The sequence below is a fragment of the Rhinichthys klamathensis genome, unplaced genomic scaffold (assembly GCF_029890125.1).
Source record: "Rhinichthys klamathensis goyatoka isolate OS25496 unplaced genomic scaffold, OSU_Roscu_1.1 h1tg000372l_1, whole genome shotgun sequence".
NCBI classification, from domain to species: domain Eukaryota; kingdom Metazoa; phylum Chordata; class Actinopteri; order Cypriniformes; family Leuciscidae; genus Rhinichthys; species Rhinichthys klamathensis.
In genome coordinates, this window is record NW_026606879.1 from 477939 (window position 1) to 501700 (window position 23762).

The 23762-nt window shown below is 38.9% G+C and overlaps 1 protein-coding gene across 1 annotated transcript; it reads left to right on the plus strand.

Moving 5' to 3' along the window:
- The first annotated feature begins 3446 nt into the window (after positions 1 to 3446).
- On the plus strand, positions 3447 to 11901 carry ecrg4b (ECRG4 augurin precursor b). The gene is made up of 4 exons (XM_056233608.1): positions 3447 to 3549; positions 5061 to 5108; positions 8939 to 9105; positions 11608 to 11901. The coding sequence occupies exons 1-4, from the start codon at positions 3480 to 3482 to the stop codon at positions 11755 to 11757; spliced, it is 435 nt and encodes a 144-aa protein (XP_056089583.1). The 5' UTR covers positions 3447 to 3479; the 3' UTR covers positions 11758 to 11901.
- Positions 11902 to 23762: the final 11861 nt, after the last annotated feature.

Sequence of the window (23762 nt, forward strand, 5' to 3'; positions counted from 1 at the left end):
CGCCGAGCCTGTGTCTGTTCCAGTTCCTGAGCTGGATCCAGTGTCTGTTCCTGAGCCGATGGCTGTTCCTGGGCCGGTGGCTTTTCCTATGCCGGTGTTGGTTCCTGAGCCTCCGCCGTGGCATGGCTGACCCGAGTGGCTCAGATAGTCCCCCTCTAAAGAAAATCATGAGGCACAACGAATCCATTGGAGTTACGTTTGAAAGTTCAATAAAGTCTCTCACGTAATCCTCAATGGGCCGGTCTCCCTGACGGAGGCGCATAATTTGTGCTACTGGATTCATTTTTGATACTGCTGGATCTGAAGTGGCGAAGTCTTCTGTTGGTCGGTTGTTCTGTGATGATGCAGCAAGGAAGAAGCGGAGAGAGAATCCAAATGCAAGCACTTTAATCAAACAAACAGGTAATCCAATGGAACTCAGGACAGGGACAAGAACAGCAAACAACTTCAACAACCGACAGCCAACAACTGAAACACAGGGGTTTAAATACACAGACAAACAAGCTAAACAAGATAACAAGGGGGCGTGGTTAATTAGAAACACATGGGGAGACTAATCAAAACGGGGAACAGCTGAACATGAAACAAGACACATGGCAGGATAACATGACAAACAGGGAATCACATGACAGACAAGAACAAGGAACAAAACACAAAATCCACACCGTGACAATATGTATATGTATATACACTCACCTAAAGGATTATTAGGAACACCTGTTCAATTTCTCATTAATGCAATTATCTAATCAACCAATCACATGGCAGTTGCTTCAATGCATTTAGGGGTTTGGTCCTGGTCAAGACAATCTCCTGAACTCCAAACTGAATGTCAGAATGGGAAAGAAAGGTGATTTAAGCAATTTTGAGCGTGGCATGGTTGTTGGTGCCAGACGGGCCGGTCTGAGTATTTCATAATCTGCTCAGTTACTGGTATTTTCACGCACAACCATTTCTAGGGTTTACAAAGAATGGTGTGAAAAGGGAAAAACATCCAGTATGCGGCAGTCCTGTGGGCGAAAATGCCTTGTTGATGCTAGAGGTCAGAGGAGAATGGGCCGACTGATTCAAGCTGATAGAAGAGCAACTTTGACTGAAATAACCACTCGTTGCAACCGAGGTATGCAGCAAAGCATTTGTGAAGCCACAACACACACAACCTTGAGGCGGATGGGCTACAACAGCAGAAGACCCCACCAGGTACCACTCATCTCCACTACAAATCGGAAAAAGAGGCTACAATTTGCAAGAGCTCACCAAAATTGGACAGTTGAAGACTGGAAAAATGTTGCCTGGTCTGATGAGTCTCGATTTCTGTTGAGACATTCAGATGGTAGAGCCAGAATTTGGCGTAAACAGAATGAGAACATGGATCCATCATGCCTTGTTACCACTGTGCAGGCTGGTGGTGGTGGTGTAATGGTGTGGGGGATGTTTTCTTGGCACACGTTAGGCCCCTTAGTGCCAATTGGGCATCGTTTAAATGCCACGGCCTACCTGAGCATTATTTCTGACCATGTCCATCCCTTTATGGCCACCATGTACCCATCCTCTGATGGCTACTTCCAGCAGGATAATGCATCATGTCACAAAGCTCGAATCATTTCAAATTGGTTTCTTGAATATGACAATGAGTTCACTGTACTAAAATGGCCCCCACAGTCACCAGATCTCAACCCAATAGAGCATCTTTGGGATGTGGTGGAACGGGACCTTTGTGCCCTGGATGTGCATCCCACAAATCTCCATCAACTGCAAGATGCTATCCTATCAATATGGGCCAACATTTCTAAAGAATGCTTTCAGCACCTTGTTGAATCAATGCCACGTAGAATTAAGGCGAAAGGGGGTCAAACACTAGTATGGTGTTCCTAATAATCCTTTAGGTGAGTGTATATATATATAAACAAATTATTCCAAACTTTTGACCATTTTGCACTAATTAAGATGAGAAAATCTGATTCATTAACTCACTTAGACATCATAATTTGATAAAGGAGGGGAATATAACTTTATTAAATGGCTAACATTTGATGTATTGTGCTACATGAGAACTCTGGTTCTGACTCTGTCAAGAGTTGGTTATGCTTTTCAGGTTCCCAGGCATACACATACAACCAGGAAGCTACTGCGGTACATTTGTGAAATAGCCATAAGCCTGATGTCCTACAGTGTGCAGGGACTTCAAAGCTGTGGCAGGAAATTGAGTTAGAAAGAAAAAGATGATGTTTATTGCATCTGAAGAAACATCTGTCTCCCTCCCAAGTTGTTTTGCTGCTTTTGCCCCTAAATGTACCCCCTAAAAAAACAGGAAAGTGAGCATAAAATAGGATTACTAGACTGATAGCATTAAATAAATATTCAATAACCTGTTTGCTGTAATGGGCAATTTAGAAAAAAGTGATTGCTGAATATTCCTGTTAGATATTAATAAGTAATACTGTTTACTGCATGCTAATCATTCTTACAGCAAGAAGACTAACTTTGATTAAAATCCTTGGTTACACTATGGTTACACTTTATTTTAAGGTGTTATTGTTACAGTGTGATTATATATTTAAGTACTGAGTAATTCTAATTAACTACATGTACTTACTATATAGGTTTAGGGCAGGATTAGGAATTGTTTGAGGGTTAGTTGCATGTAATTATGCATAATTTACTGTTATTACAATGGTAAGTACATGTAACATGTACATGTAAGGACACTGTAAAATAAAGTGTTACCCATTTAAAGGTGTCCTTGTTATAGTTATTACATTTAAGTACTGAGTAATAGTAATTAACAACATGGGATTAGGGTTAATTGCTTCAATGTTTTTTACATGTCACATGTGTAACAATGACACTGTAAAATAAGATGTTAGTGAATCCTCACGATCACAAAGCTGATACAAAATGAGGTAACACTTTACAAATAGGTTCATTAGTGAACATAATGCATTAACTAATATGAACTAACAATGAGCAAAACATTTGTTACAGTATGTATTAATCTTTGTTAATTTTAGTTATTCTAAATAAAGCTGTTCATTGTTTGTTCATGTTAGTTCACAGTGCATTAACTGATGTTAACTAATACAACCTTTGATTTTAATAACGTATTAGTAAATGCTGAAATTAATATTATCTATTAATAAATGCTGAGGAAGTATTGTTCATTCTTATTTCATGCTAACTAAGATAGTTAACTAATGTTAACTAATAAACCTTATTGTAAAGTGTTACCAAAATTTAGTTTACTTAAAAACTTGAGACCTTGAATCAACCGGTACAAGCAATAAAACATCATGCACACTGTGGTTTGTAGAGGTAGGGGGCTTTCTGTTGGCTTCCTGCAGACATTCCTCCACAAGAGCTAACAGGTCGCCTGTAGGAATGTTTGCCTGTTCATCCAGGATGGTGCCTCGTTGTTCATCTCACCAGAGACCAAATCCTTCCACACCACACAGTGCAGCCACATCTGATAGAACAACAGCATGTCACTCCACAGCCTCGGTGTGCAAGCCGTCCTTCTCATAAGCATCCTGTCTGTCTGCTCACCCTCAGGTATGTCATTTAAGGCTTTCCATAGTGCGTTTGGGCTTTCAGACACCACATTTCAGAAGTGACTTCTTTAGTTAATGAGGGTGTATAGTGAACTTACAAGCCTTGTAAACAGGTTTTGTGAAATGTGACAAAATGCAAAGGCATGGAAAAATGTTAGACTTTGAACTCAATCTCGTTTTACAATGCATGATTAACCATGCCCCATGGTGTCCCATGAGTTTCATTTAGCAAGAATATGGATCAATTGCATTGCATTTTAGAACTGAACATATTTCATTTTTTAAACATATTTACAATTACCTTTACAACAACATTTAATTGAGCATAACATAACATATTTTACAGTAGGCCTATGTTATTTAAAATACATTTTCTATTTAAATTTTCAAAAATTGAAAAATATTCCTTTTGTAACATGTCAACTCTACATTGTATAAAAAGGGAATCTGGAAACATAAACATTAATATAGCGACAAGCTGCAATTATCAGGGGTCAAGCATGTGTGGAGAACCAAAATTGCAAAATTTTCATATAGATGAAATTCAGATGTTGTAAATGCTGTACTTGATCGTTTGGTCATTTGAACTTTCTAAATCACAGTTGCACATCTTTGATATAGCACCCCTTGCACAACAAATGTATGAAATTTGGCGTGTTTCTGATTTCAGATTGTTTCAGTTGTTTCATTGGCCAGTCAAAAATGAATGTATTGTCTGTTGAACTTTGATTGGCTCATTTTCCCCCCTTTATTTTTGTTCCTTTGTCTGTTTGATAATATTAGGTAAAGTAACCACTTGAACAAGAATATGCATGGTAAATTTCAGTGCCCCCTATAGGAAGAATTTGGCCTAGAATGTCCTGTTGTTTACAGCAGTGTAGCTCAATCCCTGTTCCTGGAGATCTACATACTCGCAGAATTCAGATCCAGCTGAACCTTTCAGGAAGGTAGATTTCCAGGAACAGGATTGGGCACCGCTGGTTTACAGTATGTATTAAGTGTTTTGAAGCTTGGACTTCTGAAGATATATGTTTTTTTTTTATTAGTTAGTCATTGTGGGCAACGCCCCAAAATTTTGAAGCCATTTAATTTGACAACTTTTATTCTTTGTAGGATTTGTTTGTGTTCACCTGAATAGTGGGGAACATTTGGGACCATCCCAAAGTTTGTTGACTTCCTCTAAAACTTATGGTCTCTGACACAGAGACAGTTTTAAAGCATAATTATAAAGAAAATCTAAAAAGAATGCAGTAAGGTTCAGTCAACTATGATTTCCATATGGGTGTCAATATATTTTAAGCTGACACAACTGATATTGATATTACAGATAACTCTACTGTTATTTTGCGGTGTTTGTAAAGAATGTAAAGAGAGACAGACAGATGTGGTATGAGGTATATAGGATGACACCATTTATGGAATTACTTACAGTCTTATTAAATATTGGGCCTACGTTTATGATATAAATCAATCTATTTCAACATATTTAAACAACATTGTTTGCTTTTTTAGGTGGTTCATCCGAGAGAAGACTTCACAGGATCCTCATGAAACAAGATGGTATGATAATATCAGAATCCATTTTAAACATTTTAATGATATATGGTTTATTAACTCTCTCATTCTACCAGCATATTCCACCTAGTAAATCCTTAGTCCTTTCCCATAAATCTTTAATTATAGCCTGATGCCCTCCTGATGCCTTTTTCTCCATCAATTTCTTCACACTTGTCCATAAATCAGCTTCTGACCTCCAAAACTGACAGAGATTGATGGCTGATATGTTCCAAGGGAAGATAACATGGATGATTATAAACTAAAGGCATCGCTGATATTTATAACATGGAGGTGCGGAAGCTTTGGGCTGTAGATCAGGTCAGAGTCTCTAAGTGTCATCGTCAGAGCAAGATAATTGGGCAGGGGTGCTGTCGCTTTAGGCTGTCATCATCCTCTGTGCTTAAAACACACGTTTCTTTTTTTAAAGTGATCTGGGGCCTGCTCTTTTAGAATGCATGAACCAAAAAAAAAAAAAAACTACATGAATGCATAAAGGGGGTCAAAAAGACCCGCATTGGAATTAATGGTTTTCTTGTAGGTAAATATGTGTCGTATTATTAAAAATAATTGATGATGCACAAATGTTTTAATATATCAAACATGTTAATTTTTCCACTTTCCTTGTAGGCTATATATGCATTACAAAATATATAATTTATTCTTTTTAAAATGTAGTTGTATTTTATGTAGTTTGCACCTCTTCCTTTATTTGGGCCTTCAGCTGTCCTTGTGACCTTTCTCATCTACTGCATCTGAAACCACATATAAATATTGAATGTGAAATATTGAAATATTGCATGAATGTGTGTAGTATGAATGCAGTTGGGTATGTTACTATATATGTTACTGTTAGCTTTGTCATGTGAGCTATAGAGTGAGTTGTGTAATTTCTCAGCCATTCACAACTCCTCTCCCATGGTCTATGGATAGTAAAGTGTCCATTGGATGTGACTCATGGCAGAAGTAGTAGGTCATACGGATACTTATTATTTGCCTGCTGTGGTATTAATAATGTATATTCAGACATACTATTCATTTTACATGATTCTTTTCACCTATATAGCAGTGAGATATATGTATTCAGACACGGGGTTGGTGTCTGAGGCAATTTCTTGGCTCAGAGCAAAAAAAAAATTACAAGAGATTTTTTACCTAATCCTAAGAAAATAAATATTATTTTTGACAAAAAATGTATCCCAAAATACTTTGCTGACTCAAAATATTGATCAATTTGACTGCCTTGGGGTTGTGATAAAAAAAAAATATATACATATATATACACTCACCGGCCACTTTATTAGGTACCCCATGCTAGTAACGGGTTGGACCCCCTTTTGCCTTCAGAACTGCCTCAATTCTTCGTGGCATAGATTCAACAAGGTGCTGGAAGCATTCCTCAGGGAGTTTGGTCCATATTGACATGATGGCATCACACAGTTGCCGCAGATTTGTCGGCTGCACATCCATGATGCGAATCTCCCGTTCCACCACATCCCAAAGATGCTCTATTGGGTTGAGATCTGGTGACTGTGGAGGCCATTTTAGTACAGTGAACTCATTGTCATGTTCAAGAAACCAATTTGAAATGATTAGAGCTTTGTGACATGGTGGAAGTAGCCATCAGAGGATGGGTACATGGTGGCCATAAAGGGATGGACATGGTCAGAAACAATGCTCAGGTAGGCCGTGGCATTTAAACGATGCCCAATTGGCACTAAGGGGCCTAAAGTGTGCCAGGAAAACATCCCCCACACCATTACACCACCACCACCAGCCTGCACAGTGGTAACAAGGCATGATGGTTCCATGTTCTCATTCTGTTTACGCCAAATTCTGACTCTAACATCTGAATGTCTCAACAGAAATCGAGACTCATCAGACCAGGCAACATTTTTCCAGTCTTCAACTGTTCAATTTTGGTGAGCTCTTGCAAATTGTAGCCTCTTTTTCCTATTTGTAGTGGAGATGAGTGGTACCCGGTGGAGTCTTCTCCTGTTGTAGCCCATCCGCCTCAAGGTTGTGCGTGTTGTGGCTTCACAAATGCTTTGCTGCATACCTCGGTTGTAACGAGTGGTTATTTCAGTCACTGTTGCCCTTCTATCAGCTCGAACCAGTCTGGCCATTCTCCTCTGACCTCTGGCATCAACAAGGCATTTCCGCCCACAGAACTGCCGCTCACTGGATGTTTTTTCTTTTTCGGACCATTCTCTGTAAACCCTAGAGATGGTTGTGCGTGAAAATCCCAGTAGATTAGCAGTTTCTGAAATACTCAGACCAGCCCTTCTGGCACCAACAATCATGCCACGTTCAAAGTCACTCAAATCAACTTTCTTCCCCATACTGATGCTCGGTTTGAACTGCAGGAGATTGTCTTGACCATGTCTACATGCCTAAATGCACTGAGTTGCCGCCATGTGATTGGCTGCTTAGAAATTAAGTGTTAACGAGCAGTTGGACAGGTGTACCTAATAAAGTGGCCGGTGAGTGTATATATATATATATATATATATACCCCCCTCCTATGACCAAGAAATCTGAAAATGACATTGATGAGGGTCAGAAAAAACTTTTTTTTTAAAAAGAATTCATGGAATATCAATCAAATAATGTTGTCGTAGATAAAATATAAAAAAATCACAGCATGCTGACTCAGTTTGACCCCCTTTATGCATTATAGGGTTAAAAGGATAGTTCACCCAAAAATTTAAATTCTGTCATCACTTACCCTCATGTCATTCCTTTTGTTCATCTTTGAAACACGGATGAAGATATTTTAATGAAATCTGAGAGATTTCTGATTCCCCAACTGAAAGTCAATTCACTCAAAACTCAAAAACGGTTCAAAGCGTTCATAAAGAGATTGTAAAATAAATCCATATGAATCAAGTGGTTTCTGAAGAGACGTGGATCCTGCATATGATAAACCGATTAAATTAGGCTTTTATTTACATAGAAACACTGATCAGTGAACATACATAGAGTACTTGTATATGGTAAATGGAAACTCAACTGTACTTGGTTGACACGTGAGAATTTCATTGGTTCTTGCGGAAGCTCTAATATGGTGTGACATACGAGAATGAACCTCATTAGTTGTCGCACATCAAGCAAGCATGCTTGAGCTTCTGTTTACCAAATTTGAGTGCTCTATGTACTCGCTGATCAATGTTTATATGTGATTAATGTGTATGTAAGTGATTGTGTCTATTCAGAAAACTTGGATTAAACTGCTCGATTCATGTGGATTTATTTTACAATCTCTTTGTGAACGTTTTGAAGTGTGAGTTTTGGGTGAATTTACTTTCAATGGAGGAACATAAATATCTCAGATTTCATTTAAAATATCTTCATTTGTGTCATGAAGATGAACGAAAGTCTGACAGGTTTAGAACGACATGTGAGTGAGTAATTGATGACAGCAAATTTTTCATTTTCATTTTTGGTTGAACTAAGCGTTTAAAAACTCCTGGTCTGTTTAAATAGTACAACAAGACTTGAAGTCTCCGTCTCACAGAACCACCAAGTGCAACATGTTCCTGGATCAGCATTCCAATCAAGATTTGAAGGAAAGTTTACAGTTTATATCAAGCTTAGGCTTACAGCCAGGGATAGGTGCTTCAATATCAGTGTTATTCACCTATCATTTCCCTCTTATTTTAGGGATAACTTATGAATAGGGTTAGGTTTAGGGGTAGGGATATGGTTATGATTACATTTTCGGACTGGAATGTTGTTCCAGGATAAAAAAAATTATGTTGACCCAGTAACATGTCAGCAAAATCAGGACGTGCCTCTGACTCTGGCCTTGAATGTTTCCTGTTCTCTTCACACAGCAAAGGAGCTGGAAGCCAAGCCTAAAGCACAGATCGCAGTGTCGCAGTCCAAGGCTAAACAGTTTCTGTCAGCTCTTCACAGGACTAAGAGAAACGTGTGGGACCGAAGCCGTCCCGACGTCCAGCAGTGGATCCAGCAATTCATGAACATGGGCTATGATGAGGCAGTAAGTAAAACAGTAATCACACAAATGATGTCAAATAGCTTATGTCAATTGTCATAACACTATCAAATGCAGTCTGCCTCATCGTTTTATCTCGAAGAGAATCGAAGTACATTAAATATTCACACTGAATATTTTTTTGATATAACCACTGGATGTCAAGTAATTATCAGCAAATTTCAAATGAAGCTGAGCCTAAATATAGTTATAATGAGAACAGGGTGATGTCTCAGATAAACCTAGTGTGCTTTGAACACTGCACTGTGTGATTAGTGGAGCGTCGTTGACTATTGATGCAAACTATAACACTAACTAAACGGATGACTTTCAGTGATAAACTGATTGACTATTCATGCCGAACATTCATGTTGGTGGCCTAACCACACATTTTTTAATAATTTACTTGTTTTTTTTCTGAGGGGCCATTTACACAACAGTTTTCAACTAAAAACTGAAAACTTTTTTATTTGTTTTGGCCATTCATTTACAAGTTTTCTGCAAGTTTTTGAAAACGATACCTTTATCATCTTAGTGTTAACTACAAAAACATGAATTTGTGAAAATGGTGACGTTATGCGTTATGAGTTTTACCATATCAATTCGAGCCCAAGTCCTCATCCTTTGGAAGTGCATGCAAAATGCAGAAAACAGCATCTTCTAGGCATGTCAACAGCATGCACCAAACTCTTCCAGGCCTCAGCTCCAGAACTAACTTTTGAGGGTGGGTCAAAGTAGGCCTATATAATGTTTCGCTGGAAGCCAATGAAGACCATAGATTGTTGTTATGCACATTTGTTACAACCCTCCATAGGTTCATGGAGGAAGTAAGACTGAAATTACTGACGACTTCAATTTCAGGCAGTTCATAATCGGTTATTTCTTTTAGGAGACAACGACTCCAAATTAGACATTTAGATCTGTGCACTTTGATCTTTGAAACTTTGAGGACCTTTTACATTCACAAACAGCTAAATTGCATGCTACATGAAAGGTAATAACAAAAATTGATAATAGGAGCACTTTAAGTCATGTTGACTACTTTTATCATATGTTTATGGTGCTTTTGTGTCCTTTTTGAAGCTCCAGTCCACAATCTTTGCAATTTTTTTCCAATATTTCTCCTTTTGTGTTCCATGCAAGAAAGAAGGTCATGAGTTGGATGAGTACTGTAAATGATTCAATAGGTGAACTGTCCCTATATATATATATATATATATATATATAACCAGGGGCCGTATTCACAAAGAATTTTAAGGCTAAAAGTAGCTCCTAACTGGCGAATTTAGGAGCAACTCCTAAAAATAATGGGCGTGTCACTCCTAACTTTAGGCCTCCTAATTTTTTTCACTAAGAGTAATTCACGAAGCATTTTAGCCCTAAAAGTAGCACCTAAGTCTGGGACAGCTTAAAAGAAGTCGAGAGGACTCCTAACTCACAAAGACCTATTCACAAAGGATCGTAGCGCACACCACCGCCTCTCGCAGTCGTCCGGGGTCCGCGACACAAGCGGGAATGCGGCATTGATCTGCAAACAAATACTCTCCCATTCTCACGCTTAGTTTTGCTTGATATCCCAGTGCCGAATTTCACTTTTATTATTTTTTTTTTTTTTTTTTTTTTTTTTGCACCGACTCGGCCAGCAGCAGTAACTGATCCTGCGTCCAGTTGGGCTTTCTTTTACGTTTTGGCGACTTCATAAACCACTGTCATTCAACTATTACATTACATCAATAAGAGCAACATTTCCTTGCTTTAAGTAGTCTATTTAGGCTAATAGGATGTCAATTAACCAAGCAAGTGTTAATGCAAGTGTTGTTTTTCATTATTAGGCAAGTGGAGGTTTTCATTAGGGTATTAGGCTACCTTGATTTAATTTATTTTAATTCACGACTTTTCTCTCTCTCTGCCTTTTTAGAATTACACTTCACTGGGGCCTGCACAAACATGTCATTATATATGCATTTCGATGACATTACTATTATTATTTTGTGTAGGACACAGACATATTTAGATGTCGTAATTCCATGATTTGTTGCGTCTGTGTTATGCTCCGCATGATGGCCCTGTCATCAACCAATCACCGTGATGATTGCGAGGAAGCTCGTGCATGAGAAGTGACGTCATCCATAGCAACGAAGACTCACTCTTAGTTTAGGAGTTGTCATTTTTCCTTACTAAGAGTAGGTCTGAAAGGCGCTGTGAATAACTTTTAAGAGAAAACTCCTAGCTAAAATATTTTAGTGCGATTTAGGAGTACTCCTAGTGGTAAGATACAATTCTTTGTGAATACGGCCCCTGAGCTGTGGTGCCATGTCACTGTAAGTGCATGTGCTCCTGACATGTTTAGTTGTGACACTTTTAGTGTGAGCCTGGTCTGCAATGTGTACTCATTCATTTGCTGTCCATCTCTGTTGTGTCTGCGCAAAAAACAAAACCCAAATGTAACCTAAATCTTTTCCCATACAGTGCAATATCCGCTCTCATTCAACATTTATGTATTTCCAGAGACTTGAGACTGATCTTTCCTATTGGATGGACCAGGCCAGATCAAATGACCAGGGCCGGCAGCATCATCATGATGAGAATGCACCTATGAGCCAACAGGACCCTGGCTCCTACAGACACGGGGCCAATGTCAATTACGATTACTATTAAACCACCTTATCAACTATCTTGAACCTTACATTCGCTGTGAGAATTGGAGACTATTGGTAGACTGGTGCTCTAGTCTAAGGCAATGTACATACTACACAACCTAATGTCCCGTATATGATGTGCAATTTTTTTTTAAATCAAGTGATTGGGAATATGCAATTGCGTTGAATTAATGCACATTGAATACAAGTTTTTTTTTCTTGTTTGCATGCTGTGATTGCATTACATCCTGACTGTATTGTAAATATAATGGAAGTTTGAAGTGGCTACATCTTGAATAAAACTTCAATGAGGTGACAGCCAACATACTTGGGTAAGCATGTACAAAAAAAAAAGGATATCAGTTGAATACAGATAAACATGACTCATTTAACAGCAACATGAATGGACTCAGATTTACAGACATAATGATTTCATAACTCGATTCATACAAAGGCTGCAACATCTGAGGCTGAGGCCAATATAAACCTCCTTTACAAACTACCAATGAATAGAGGACTGTAGACTCCTGGATTCAGTTAGTCAAAAGAGGTTTTCAGAATTCTTATAGCATGTTCTTAATTTTTTTAAACCAGACAAAAAATGCATTTTAAATATTACATGGAAGAGTGGTGTTCCAAATACTGTGGTAATTCACAGCCATGCAAATACTGGGACCAGCAGCACAATTGTGAGTGAATGTGATTTTTTTAATGCAAAAGTTAAATAAACAAATAGTTAGTATTGCGTAAATCAGATTTTTTACAAAATACCAATTACTTTGTCAGTTTTTGCTCCATCAGCAAAAATATGTCCAAACAATGTCAAAGCAGAATCTACAATTGAGCAACACAAAATAGTGAGGTTTCCATCCTTCTATCTGTTTTGTGATCAAATAGGTTCATTGGATGATTCAATGACTCACTTACATAGTCATTTTTCCCCTACTAATGCAGCTTGGCTGGAATGTACAAACATTAAAATTGGAAAGGGATACAAAAAAAATTATCTCAGTGCCGTATGACTGTGTATCAGAATTCATATGTAAACTCACCTGGTACACTGGTCAGAAAATACTGTGCTGGTGGAAAATGTCTAATGTATTACGATCAAGGGGAATAACCAAGAAAATGCCATATTTATTTAGTTTTGTAAGCTGAAAAGCTTACGGGGCTTTTGAAAGTTATTGTTGTTCAGATTTGTTGATGTCTGGTTGGTATGTAACTCGAGGGTAAAAATCAAGGCCCATGGTTTAAGTCTGTCAGGGCAGAGACACAGAAACAAACAGGGTTCCTTCTGGGGGTTATGCCTAAGTCTGAAACTGGACTTTTTTAAAAAACAAATCTGGATTTTAACCTTTACCACAAACGAGCACATTAAACAGGGGAAATGCTGTACAGATGTTTCAAGCAAGAGAATGACTTTATTTACGATTACATTTTCCATACGGCAGATGGTGACTCTGCATTAATGTTTCTCACAGATTGTATTTATTACACCAGAGCAAAGAGCAGACATGACCAATGATAAAAAGCAGGCTAAATGAATTTGTAGCATAATACTGAATGTTCTCGCCTTTTATGTAAACATGTTATCTGTGAGCGGTCACATCTGTCATTGCAGTAATTTTCCTGGTAAATGCATATAGCCTACAACATAGTATAATGAGAGAGTGATTAGGTCTTTCAGTGCTTTATCACTGTGTATAAATGAACAATAAACAGTGTTTGTGTGGTGAAAGCACATGTCTGTCTGAGCGTGCAGGGGTGAAGAGCAAGACTACAGTGGATCAGAGCTGTGGTTTAGCCATCATCCTGATGTTATTGCTTCACAATCTCTCATTTATGTCCAGCTCTGTAAACTAATACTGTAGGTTTCTATCTTTAGCACTGAGAGATTTGTTATATAATACCAGTACGTTTGAAGATCAAACACACCTGTGGAAAACCTTTTCTAATGCTATAGACAATATTTCAAACAAAAATACTGCTTAGGTGGTATTTATTATATCCAGAAGTGAAGCATTACTCTGTTATGTACTCTTTTTTTATCATGTTCAACATTCATCTTTCCCTTATTGAATGTCTTCATTTCACTTGGTATTCTTCTCAATTCTGTTCTTCAATAAAAACCCCAGCTTACTGCTATACTAAACCCCAAAATGTAAAGGAACGTTTCACAAGGGCCTTTTTACACTGCACATAACCCTGGGTTATTGTTCTAAAGCCCACTTTTAACCCTAGGTAAAGGAATGTTTCATACTTGTAATTTAGAAGTGGGGTTAGCACCGCTAAAATGCGGCAATTGGAGTAAAGAAGAGACCATTTCATTCTTACCTTTATAGTCCGACAGTATGACAGAACTGTGGTCTTTTGCATAGCGTAGGTCAGGCTTTGCTAACCTTCGACAGTGTAACAATGATCGCAGACAATTGATAACAGCTTAAGGGCAGTGATAGCCGACATGGCTCATTAGTGTTCTCTGCATTGTGCTGGAAACAATTACTGTCGACTGACACCCACGGCATGTCTGATCTGCTCAAATGCTCCTGAAGACATTAATGAAACTGAGAGCTTCATTAATGAAACTGAGACAACAGCTTGCAATCTCCTACAGCTGTCTGAACTGCATCACACTATTCTCTGCAGAATGCAACATCCAACTGGATAAAGTAAGAGATCCTGTGGTCTGGTTTAATTTTAAAGCACTTCTTGCCTCTTCTCACATCCTGAGATCAGAGGAATATCTGACACCCAGGGTGAGAGGAGTCTCTGGAGCCAGGAAAAAGTTGTGTATGACATTGACAAAGAAAAGCATTAAATTATACAATATGCTTTAATGAATTCCCCCTGTGTTTGTTCCTTTATATTGATATAATTTTGGTACAGTGGGTTTAAAAAATCTACCTTTTCACTCAATAAAATAAAAAACCTGGAATGATTAACTGCATAATGGTGCAAACCCTTGAACTAATACTTGTTGAATAGTTGAAGCAGCCTTTGATTTTATTACAGGAATCTTTCTGTTTTGGCATGTGTCTCATCAGCTTGGCATAACTTGACTTGGGAATATTTTTCCACTCTACTTTGCAAAAACGTTGTTTTTGATATGTTAGATATGTTAAAGATATGTTAAATTGTGAGGGTAGCTAAACGATTTTGAAAAGAAAGATAATATATCTGAACTTGAATAATTACACAACAGAAATCACTGACCACAGATCAGGCATTAGAATAAACATGGTTACTTAGATGTTTGTGGCGTTGCTGGCAGATCCATATCGTAAAAATCTGTTTGCAAAGCCTGCATCAAAATTGCAACTACCAAATAATCAACAGTGAAATGCACTGAATACAAACAAATGCACTGCTGACACTGCTGAGACATTCACATTGTTGTTGATAGGATCTTTTGGAAAGTAATGGTATTATTGATCCTGTGTCGATCTTTACTCGTTCTCATGTCACAATTCACTAACGCTCACGACGCTGCCAACGACGTGGTGATGTAGACGTAGGCGTTGATATTCTTCTGCAAAGGCGGTCTTTCGCTGCCCTATGACGTCATAAGTCACCACTTTTGAGATCGTGTTGTCTAGCCTTGGTTTCAATAAAAGCTGTTTTCGGAATAACAAGGAAGTTTTTAGTTTTGAAACTTACAGGATATTCTTATAGAATAACTATCTCTTAAAGGTGGGGTCAGTAGTTTTTGAAATATGCTGTTTGGATGTTAGTCAGACACCAACAACAAACGTGTCAGCCAATCAGCATTATGGGGCGTATTACGGTGGAGGAGAGAGAACGATCAAGAGGGTGATTTGAACTGAAGAAAGACTGCAGAAATAGAGATGAGACACAATACAAAAGAGAAAAGCTCAGAAGAAATTACTGGAAAATAAATAGTTTTGTCAGGGCAAGAGCTTCAGGACTCATGTTAATATTAGAAAAGCTGTGGTTGGAGAGAGCGAAGCGGGAAGGCCTGAAAACAGACGTACGAGTAATTAATACTGATGTTGCTCCTCGATTTGGTGCGACAACTCTTCTGGGAAGTATAAATATTTTTTAGAACATAGCTTTAGCGATTTGTGCCCATTTAGAGACAAGGTCATCTATAGGTTTTTCCCATAGGAGTTTTTTGATGGAGTAAGCAGTGATCTGATATTTATCATTGAGTTTCATATTGACAATGTTGGAAATGTCAGAATGTCATTGTGATATCAATAACAAAATTAAAGAGTTGTTTCTTAAACATATAGGCTATTGATAAATGTTGCTCTGTGGTAGATCCGGGTTAAGCTACACTCTTTATTTCTTTCTCTTTATGTAGTTTAACATTGTGAAGGACATGTCCATAAACTTGACAGAAAAAAAGTACTGGTAATTTTCTGGCAGGATATTGGACACATTATTCAAAAAAAAAAAAAAATTCTTAGTGTGTGTATATATACTGTATAAAAATTACGTTGGTCATTATGAAAAATAATCTGGCTGCGTCTGTATTTTATATGTATATATATACAAATGCAGACGCAGCCAGATTATTTTTCATAATGACCAACGTAATCTACCAAGAGCAATACAAATTAGCATCTGGTTTAAGACGTGCTTTTTTGGGGGCGGTAAATAATGGTGCAAATATCAGTAAATTGACTAGTGCTAACCTTAGTAAATCACCTTGCGTGATTCATTTAACTAATCTCCTCCCATAAATTTTGCGTCTGAAAGGGAAATTCCAACAAATGCATATGCAATAAGGTCCACGCCTTGAGTAAATCCTGACAATAGTTTTTTAATACCAAAAGACAGTCGTTTTTTAATGCCAAATTATTGGTCAGGAAACTACTGGAAATTAAAATATTTTAGCAAATGCACTTTAAAAACCTAGCCTGTCTTCGTCATACTCATATTCTAGTCAGAATGTGAGTCTGATACTGCTCCATAGGGCTTTGATTATGGGGCGTCTTAACCGAACCAGAAAAAAAAAAAACCTCTGCACTCAATTGGATAGACCTAACCAATCAGAGCAACGCAGTAAGTGTTTTTTTTTTATGAGCTATGCAAATTGTCAACAGACCTCAACTGCACGCACGCTGGAAGAAGTAGAAAAATAATGAGTGTTGCTTCTTTTACTTGGTCCTCCATGAGTGCGACCAAAGGAGAAACCACAACGACCACAGGGTTTTCATTGCGTCCCATCTTCTTAGCGACCATCGGAGCCAGCTGATATAGTAAACTTTTGCCGAATCCCGTAGGAAGGACGGCAAACACATCTTTCCGATGGACAAATACCTTGATTGCAGTTCTCTGTTCATCTTTTAAAATGAATGCGCTGTCGATTTCTTTTACAACAGACGCAATAGCGGGATCTATACATCTCAATTCTCCAGCTGCAGTCATCTTTGAGGGAAACCAGTTCAACCCAAGCGCTCTTTGATAACGTGATGATTACGTAACTGCAGATCATCTGTCCATCATCCGCCCCGGCAATTTGATTGGCCCGACTAATTCTGAACCGATCATAATTACTCCTCAATGGATCGAGTCCAGACCGAACTTCCCGACCAAAAAATAAAAACCCATTGTTGTCCCAGAAAAGGACAAAATGAAGTTTTTGGCAGATTATGGGAAATTGTGTGTGGAGTGATGAATCACAATGAAATCAGAGTTGCATGGTGATGCTCTAGATTGGTGTCTTCAAAAATCTGGTGAGAAATATAAATGCCTCTCCAGGTGTCATTCTGTGGGGAGCCTTTTCAGCTGCTATTGAGCTACTTCACTGTGAAAAGTATTTTAATGCTTTGGAGTACAGACTATTGCAGATTGGCTTGCTTCCCACAAATGAAAAGCTGTTATCTAAAGAGGAATGATCAGATGTTATTTTTCAACAAAATGCTCCAGCTCAAATTGCAAAGACAAACAAGAAGCGGCTTGAGAACAAGTCCATCAGGCTCATGTTTTGGCCTGGTCAGAGTCCAGATTTGAACCCTATAGTGAATATTTGCTCTCACATTAAACTCAAACTAACTGGGAGCATTTTTCAACTGCTTATGAACTTTTTGAAGCCATTAACATTGAGTGGGACAGCACTGACTCTTTCTTCTGTAAAAAGCTGTCTGCATGTTGGGGAAGGCTATTCTGTATTACTTTATCTACAGTATTCATGCAATTCTTGATAATTTCCTGACCAGGGATTTGAGATTAAAATGGTTAAGACCATTAAAAGACAACTAATGTTTTTGTTTTGAACTTTTGTTTTTTTGTGCCATTTTTGCCATGGCCCATTCAACCCCCATTCCCCCCCTCCCCCCCCCCCCCCCCCCAGGAGTTTGTGTGTATACAATATTTCACGAAAGTGAGTACACCCCTCACATTTCAGCAAACAGTTATCTTCTCAAGGGACAGTACTATAGAAATTAAACTTGTATATATTTTAGAGTAGTCAATGTGCTGCTTGTATAGCAGTATATATTTACTATTCTCTGAAAATAACTCAACATACAGCCATTATTGTCAAAATAGCTGGCAACAAAAGTGAGTACACTCTAAGTGATAGCTGTCATTTAACCATGCAAAGCCACATGTCCTATTCATCATTTTCATGTTTTTGTCTGCTTGACAGGACCATACAAATTTGTGTATCTTGTATTAGAGCAGTTAAAATTTGTGCTTTGAGTACAATTTTCTCAAACTGACCACTGGATGTTCAACATGGCACCTCATAGCAAAGAACTCTCTAAGGATTTGAGAATTAGAATTGTTGCTCTCCACAAAGATGGCCTAGGCTATAAGAAGATTGGTAACACCCTGAAGATGGGTTCCACTTGGAACAGACCTCGCAAGGGTCAAATCAAAGAAGTTGAGTCCTCGTGCTGTGCGTCAGGTGCAGAAGCTGGCTTAAAAAAACAGACACATGAGTGCTGTCAGCATTGCTTTAGAGGTTGCAGAAGCGGAAGATCAGCTTGTCAGTGCTCAGATCATACGCCACACACTGCAACAAGTCGGTTTGCATGGCCGTCGTCCCAGAAGGATGCCTCTGGCTGGCTCACAAGAAAGCCCACAAACAGTTTACTGAAAGCAACCTGTCCAAGAGCATGAATTACTGGAACCATGTCCTGTGGCCTGATGAGACTAAGATAAACTTGTTTGGCTCAGGTGGTGTCCAGAATGTGTGGCGAAGCCCTGGTAAGGAGTACCAAGAACATTGTGTCTTGTGGTAGCATCATGGTGTGGGCCTGCATGAGTGCTGCTGGCACTGGGGAGCTGCGCTTCATTGCGGGAAACATGGAATCCAACATGCACTGCAACATTCTGAAGCAGAACATGATGCCCTCCCTTCAGAAACTGGGCCGACCGGCATGATAACGACCCCAAACACACCGCCAAGATGACAACTACCTTGCTGAGGAAGCTGAAGGTGAAGGTGATGGAGTGGCCAAGTATGTCTCCAGACATGAACCCTATTGAGCACCTGTGGGGCCTCCTCAAGCTGGAGAGGTGCCATGTGTCTAACATCCAGCAGCTCCGTGATGTCATTATGGCGGATTGGAAGAGGATCCCAGCAACAACCTGTGCAGCTCTGGTGAAATCCATGCCTAGGAGGATTAAGGCAGTGCTAGATAACAATGGTGCTCACACAAAATATTGACACTTTGGACACAGTTTTGACATGTTCACTTAGGGTGTACTCACTTTTGTTGCCAGCTATTTGGACAATAATGACTGTATGTTGAGTTATTTTCAGAGGATAGTAAATATACTGCTATACAAGCAGCACACTGACTACTCTAAAATCTATCCAAGTTTCATTTCTATAGTATTGTCCCTTGAGAAGATATACTAAAATATTTGCTGAAATGTGAGGGGTGTACTCACTTTTGGGAGATATTATATTTGACACATATACATAATTTGAGGGCACTTTTGAGTCTCGATAGATCTGCTTTGTCAACATCATCAGGCATACAGGCCTACTGTCAATGCATCAAATATATAATATATTGAGAAAGTCTCAAATATCAATGATTTTTTATATTAGCCCAAAGATATCAAGTCTGAAAAGTATCCTCAAATGTAAAGGTGAATGTCTGTAAATTTTTCAAGGCACATTTATAATTACATTTAAGCCATTTATTAAGGCTCATTTTTTTATTTAGAGCACCTTACAAAAAGTGCTTTAGCCTCACGTTCATGACACTGTTGTGATTCGCATGTATGCAATTCAGGGATTGATCTGCTGAAGAAGGCCTTCCTTCCTTCTACAAATACAAAGAAGTACTTTATAATTCAAATAAACAAGCTGCCAAAACACATTCCTACATTTGTGTGAAACATATTTGTGCTTTACATTACAGAATTAAATTGCAGGCACAAAATGATGCGCATTTGTGCTACAATGGACGGGTCTATTGAATATGTGAATTGACGCATGTGTAGCAAGTGGCTCTTTTTTAGCGATATAGGATGGGCTGCGCTCTCCCATACAGAGCTCTAATTAATGACGACTACGCCACCCCAGCATTTAACCAGCTGGGGAAAAAAACCCATAAAAGGGCACACAAGTTCGTTCTCCTTCCCACAATCACAAAACACTGAGACGTGATTACAGAAAAGTCTCTTTATTCAATGATCATAAATAGTTTAAAATACCACTAGGGTCAGCAAAATAGTTGATATGGAAAACCAGGCCACTGATTTATATTTGAGCTAATTTGTATATGAGCAACTAGGTCCGACAAGGGAACAAATGCAGGCTCTCGTCATGGAGCTGGGGCGCACCATTAGCTGGGCAGGCTGAGCGGTGGGCTTCGAATCAGCCCACAATAAGTACACCGTGCCCCAAAACTTCCAAAGCACACACTCCAGTGAAATCCACTGCAAGAAACCCTACACCGCACTCTTAAAAGGAGTTTCCATTCACCATGCACAGGATGGCTAGCCTGCCCACTTTTGGGTCACCCCTGCTCCTAGAAAGAAAAGAAAGAAAACCAATTGATACAAAAAACAGCATTAATTGTTAAGGTTGCCAGCCAAAAACAATTAACACAAAATAAACATGAAAAGAATGTACTGTCACTTAATAAAATAAAAACAAAAGAACACACAAAAAACGAATAATCAATTACTCTCCAAATAGAAACCAAATATTACAATATGAAAAAGCAAAAAAAAACACCCAAGCAAAACAGCAGCGTCAAGGCTAATCAGTGTTGCGATCAACCGGCCACTTTCACGGCCGATCAGCGGGACTTCCGTTCAAACATCCGGCAGACCATTCTCTCATACCATTTACAAGCAGAAGGGCAGCAGTCACTCACAGCACGCCGTGTTCTACGTACGATCGCTCCTAAACTGGAACTACAGCAATGATGCAGAGGAAACACCCTCTCGAGCGGTACGATCAGTACCTCCGAACAGACACCAGCTCACACTCAGAGCTGTCGAGCACCGGCAACCATGACGCCCAGGTGACACAATGATGACGCAATATCCCGCTACTCTGGGGCTGCCCTTTATATACTCTAAATAAGGCTCTGTAAATATACATGGGGCGGAGTCATGCTTAAAGCGCCACTTCACCACACATGCATTTGTTATGTTACAGTAAATGCACCATGTGAACATTTGCAATAGGATTTTATTGTTTTCCTCTCATTTCTTTGTCCTTTTTGACTAGAGTAGTAATTGGATACTTCAAAGAAACACTACAATGGATTATTATTTAAAATGGCTTATTATTAAAGCATTGTGTATAGGGTGAATTCAGGTTGATTATTAAAAATAATAATAATGCATTTTATTTAAGGCGCCTTTCAAATCCCTCAAGGTCACCATACATCAAGAACAAGAGGTTGATAGGGACACTGAGTTTACAATTCACTTGTGTATACTATATATATATATATAATATATATATAAAACTTTATTGGGGAGTGTAGATTAGATGTACTGTAAATTGTTTGATGTTTAAAGAGATTAAAAGTGTCAATATGAAGTTAATGAAGTAGGTTATATGCCTAAAATATATTTAAGCACACATTCAGATGCAAGCTGTAAGGGACAGTTGTTCACTGTGGGACCATTTATTATATTCACACCAACTCTGCATTAAAATGCATGAGCCAATGATAATGTGATGGAACCATTAGGCTTACAAAATCAAAAATTACAGATGCAGAAAATATTTCTGTATTTTTTTGTATAATTTCTTGTAATCATTTATGCAACAGGGCACATACATTATTAATATGCACTTGAATTGTTTGGTGTCAGGTTTGATTAATCGTAAGTGCAATAAATGTACAAATAGTGAAGTGAACCTCTACCCAGATTTACAATTACGCTGGACTACAGAGTGAATTTTTTAAATCATATATATCTATAATATAAGCTTAATTTGGACACTAGTGGTTGTCAACCAGGGAGCGGGGCCCACAAGGGGGCCTAAACAAGGCCCTTGAAGTCAAAAAGGTTGAGATCCACTGCACTAGAGAGAGTGTTGAAGAATGAATGTTGTTATAGCATTAATTAATACAAAAATGGCTAAGGCTCAAAGGCTGTAATTGTGAGTGTTGCCGCCATAGTGATGTGGATGTATGCATACGCGTCTTGTTTGCTATTTGAATGAATGAATGAATATGTATTTATATATCACTTTTACTGTGTATTTCTGTACACCCAAAGCGCTTTATAATCATATCAGGGGGTCTCCCCTCAACATCCACCAGTGTGCAGCATATACCTGGATGATGCGACATCACATCAACCACAGTATAACGGTGCCAGTGCGCTCACCACTCACCAGCTATAGGTGGAGAGGAGAGAGAGAGAGACAGAGAGAGAGAGAGATTGCGCCAGTTGAGTTGATGGGGATTATGAGGAGGCCATGATTGATAAGGACCAGTAGAGAGAATTTTACACCCCAACTATTTTACGAGAAGTGCCATGGGATTTTTAATGACCACAGAGAGTCAGGACCTCGGTTTAAAGGAGCTGTATGTAAGAAATGTATTTCAATTAATCATAAAATGGCCCTGAAATGTCACTAGACATTAAGAAATCATGTACATTTCAAATACTTATATCACTGACAACAGTAGTCTGGCCAGGATATTGGATACTGGTCTGCTCATCTCAAATGACTGGAAATTTGATCCTTTACCACCTCTATTTGACAACAGCTCATTTGAATCACATTCAATTACCATCACTAGTCCTATAAAAATCCATTTTGTAGTTGTATATCGTCCCCCAGGTCAACTTGGCAGTTTTTTGGAGGAGCTTGATGTGCTACTCTCATCCTTCCCAGAAGATGGTACTCCTCTTGTAATTCTTGGAGACTTCAACATCCACCTAGAAAAACCTCAGGCTGCTGATTTCCACACCCTGCTTGCATCATTCGACCTCAAACGAGTATCTACTGTGGGTACTCACAAATCAGGTAACCAATTGGACCTCATCTACACGCGCTACTGCTCTACGGACAAAACACTGGTCACTCCACTGCACACCTCAGATCACTTCCTCCTCACTCTCAACCTCAACCTGCCTCAGAACACAACACACACTCCTCCACAGGTCACCTGCTTGGACAACTTCTGTCCCCTTTCCTCCAGGCCAGCCCGCGCCACACCCTCTGCCCCCTGGTTAATTGATATTCTTCGCGAACATCGTACTAAACTCAGGGGTGCAGAGAGGAAGTGGCGCAAATCGAAAGATTCGACAGACCTGGGTCTTTATCAATCCCTTCTCTCTTCCTTCTCTGCTAATATCTCTACTGCTAAAATGGCTTACTATCACAACAAAATTATCAATTCTTCTGACTCTCGCATGCTTTTCAAAACCTTCTCCTCTCTTCTTAACCCTCCTCCTCCTCCTCCTTCATCAACCCTAACAGCTGACGATTTTGCCACATTCTTCATAGAAAAAACAACCACCATCAGCGGCCAATTTACCAATCCACAAACTGACACACACATTTTACCAACAAACGCACACATTCTACCCTCCTTCTCTCTACTTTCAGAGGCG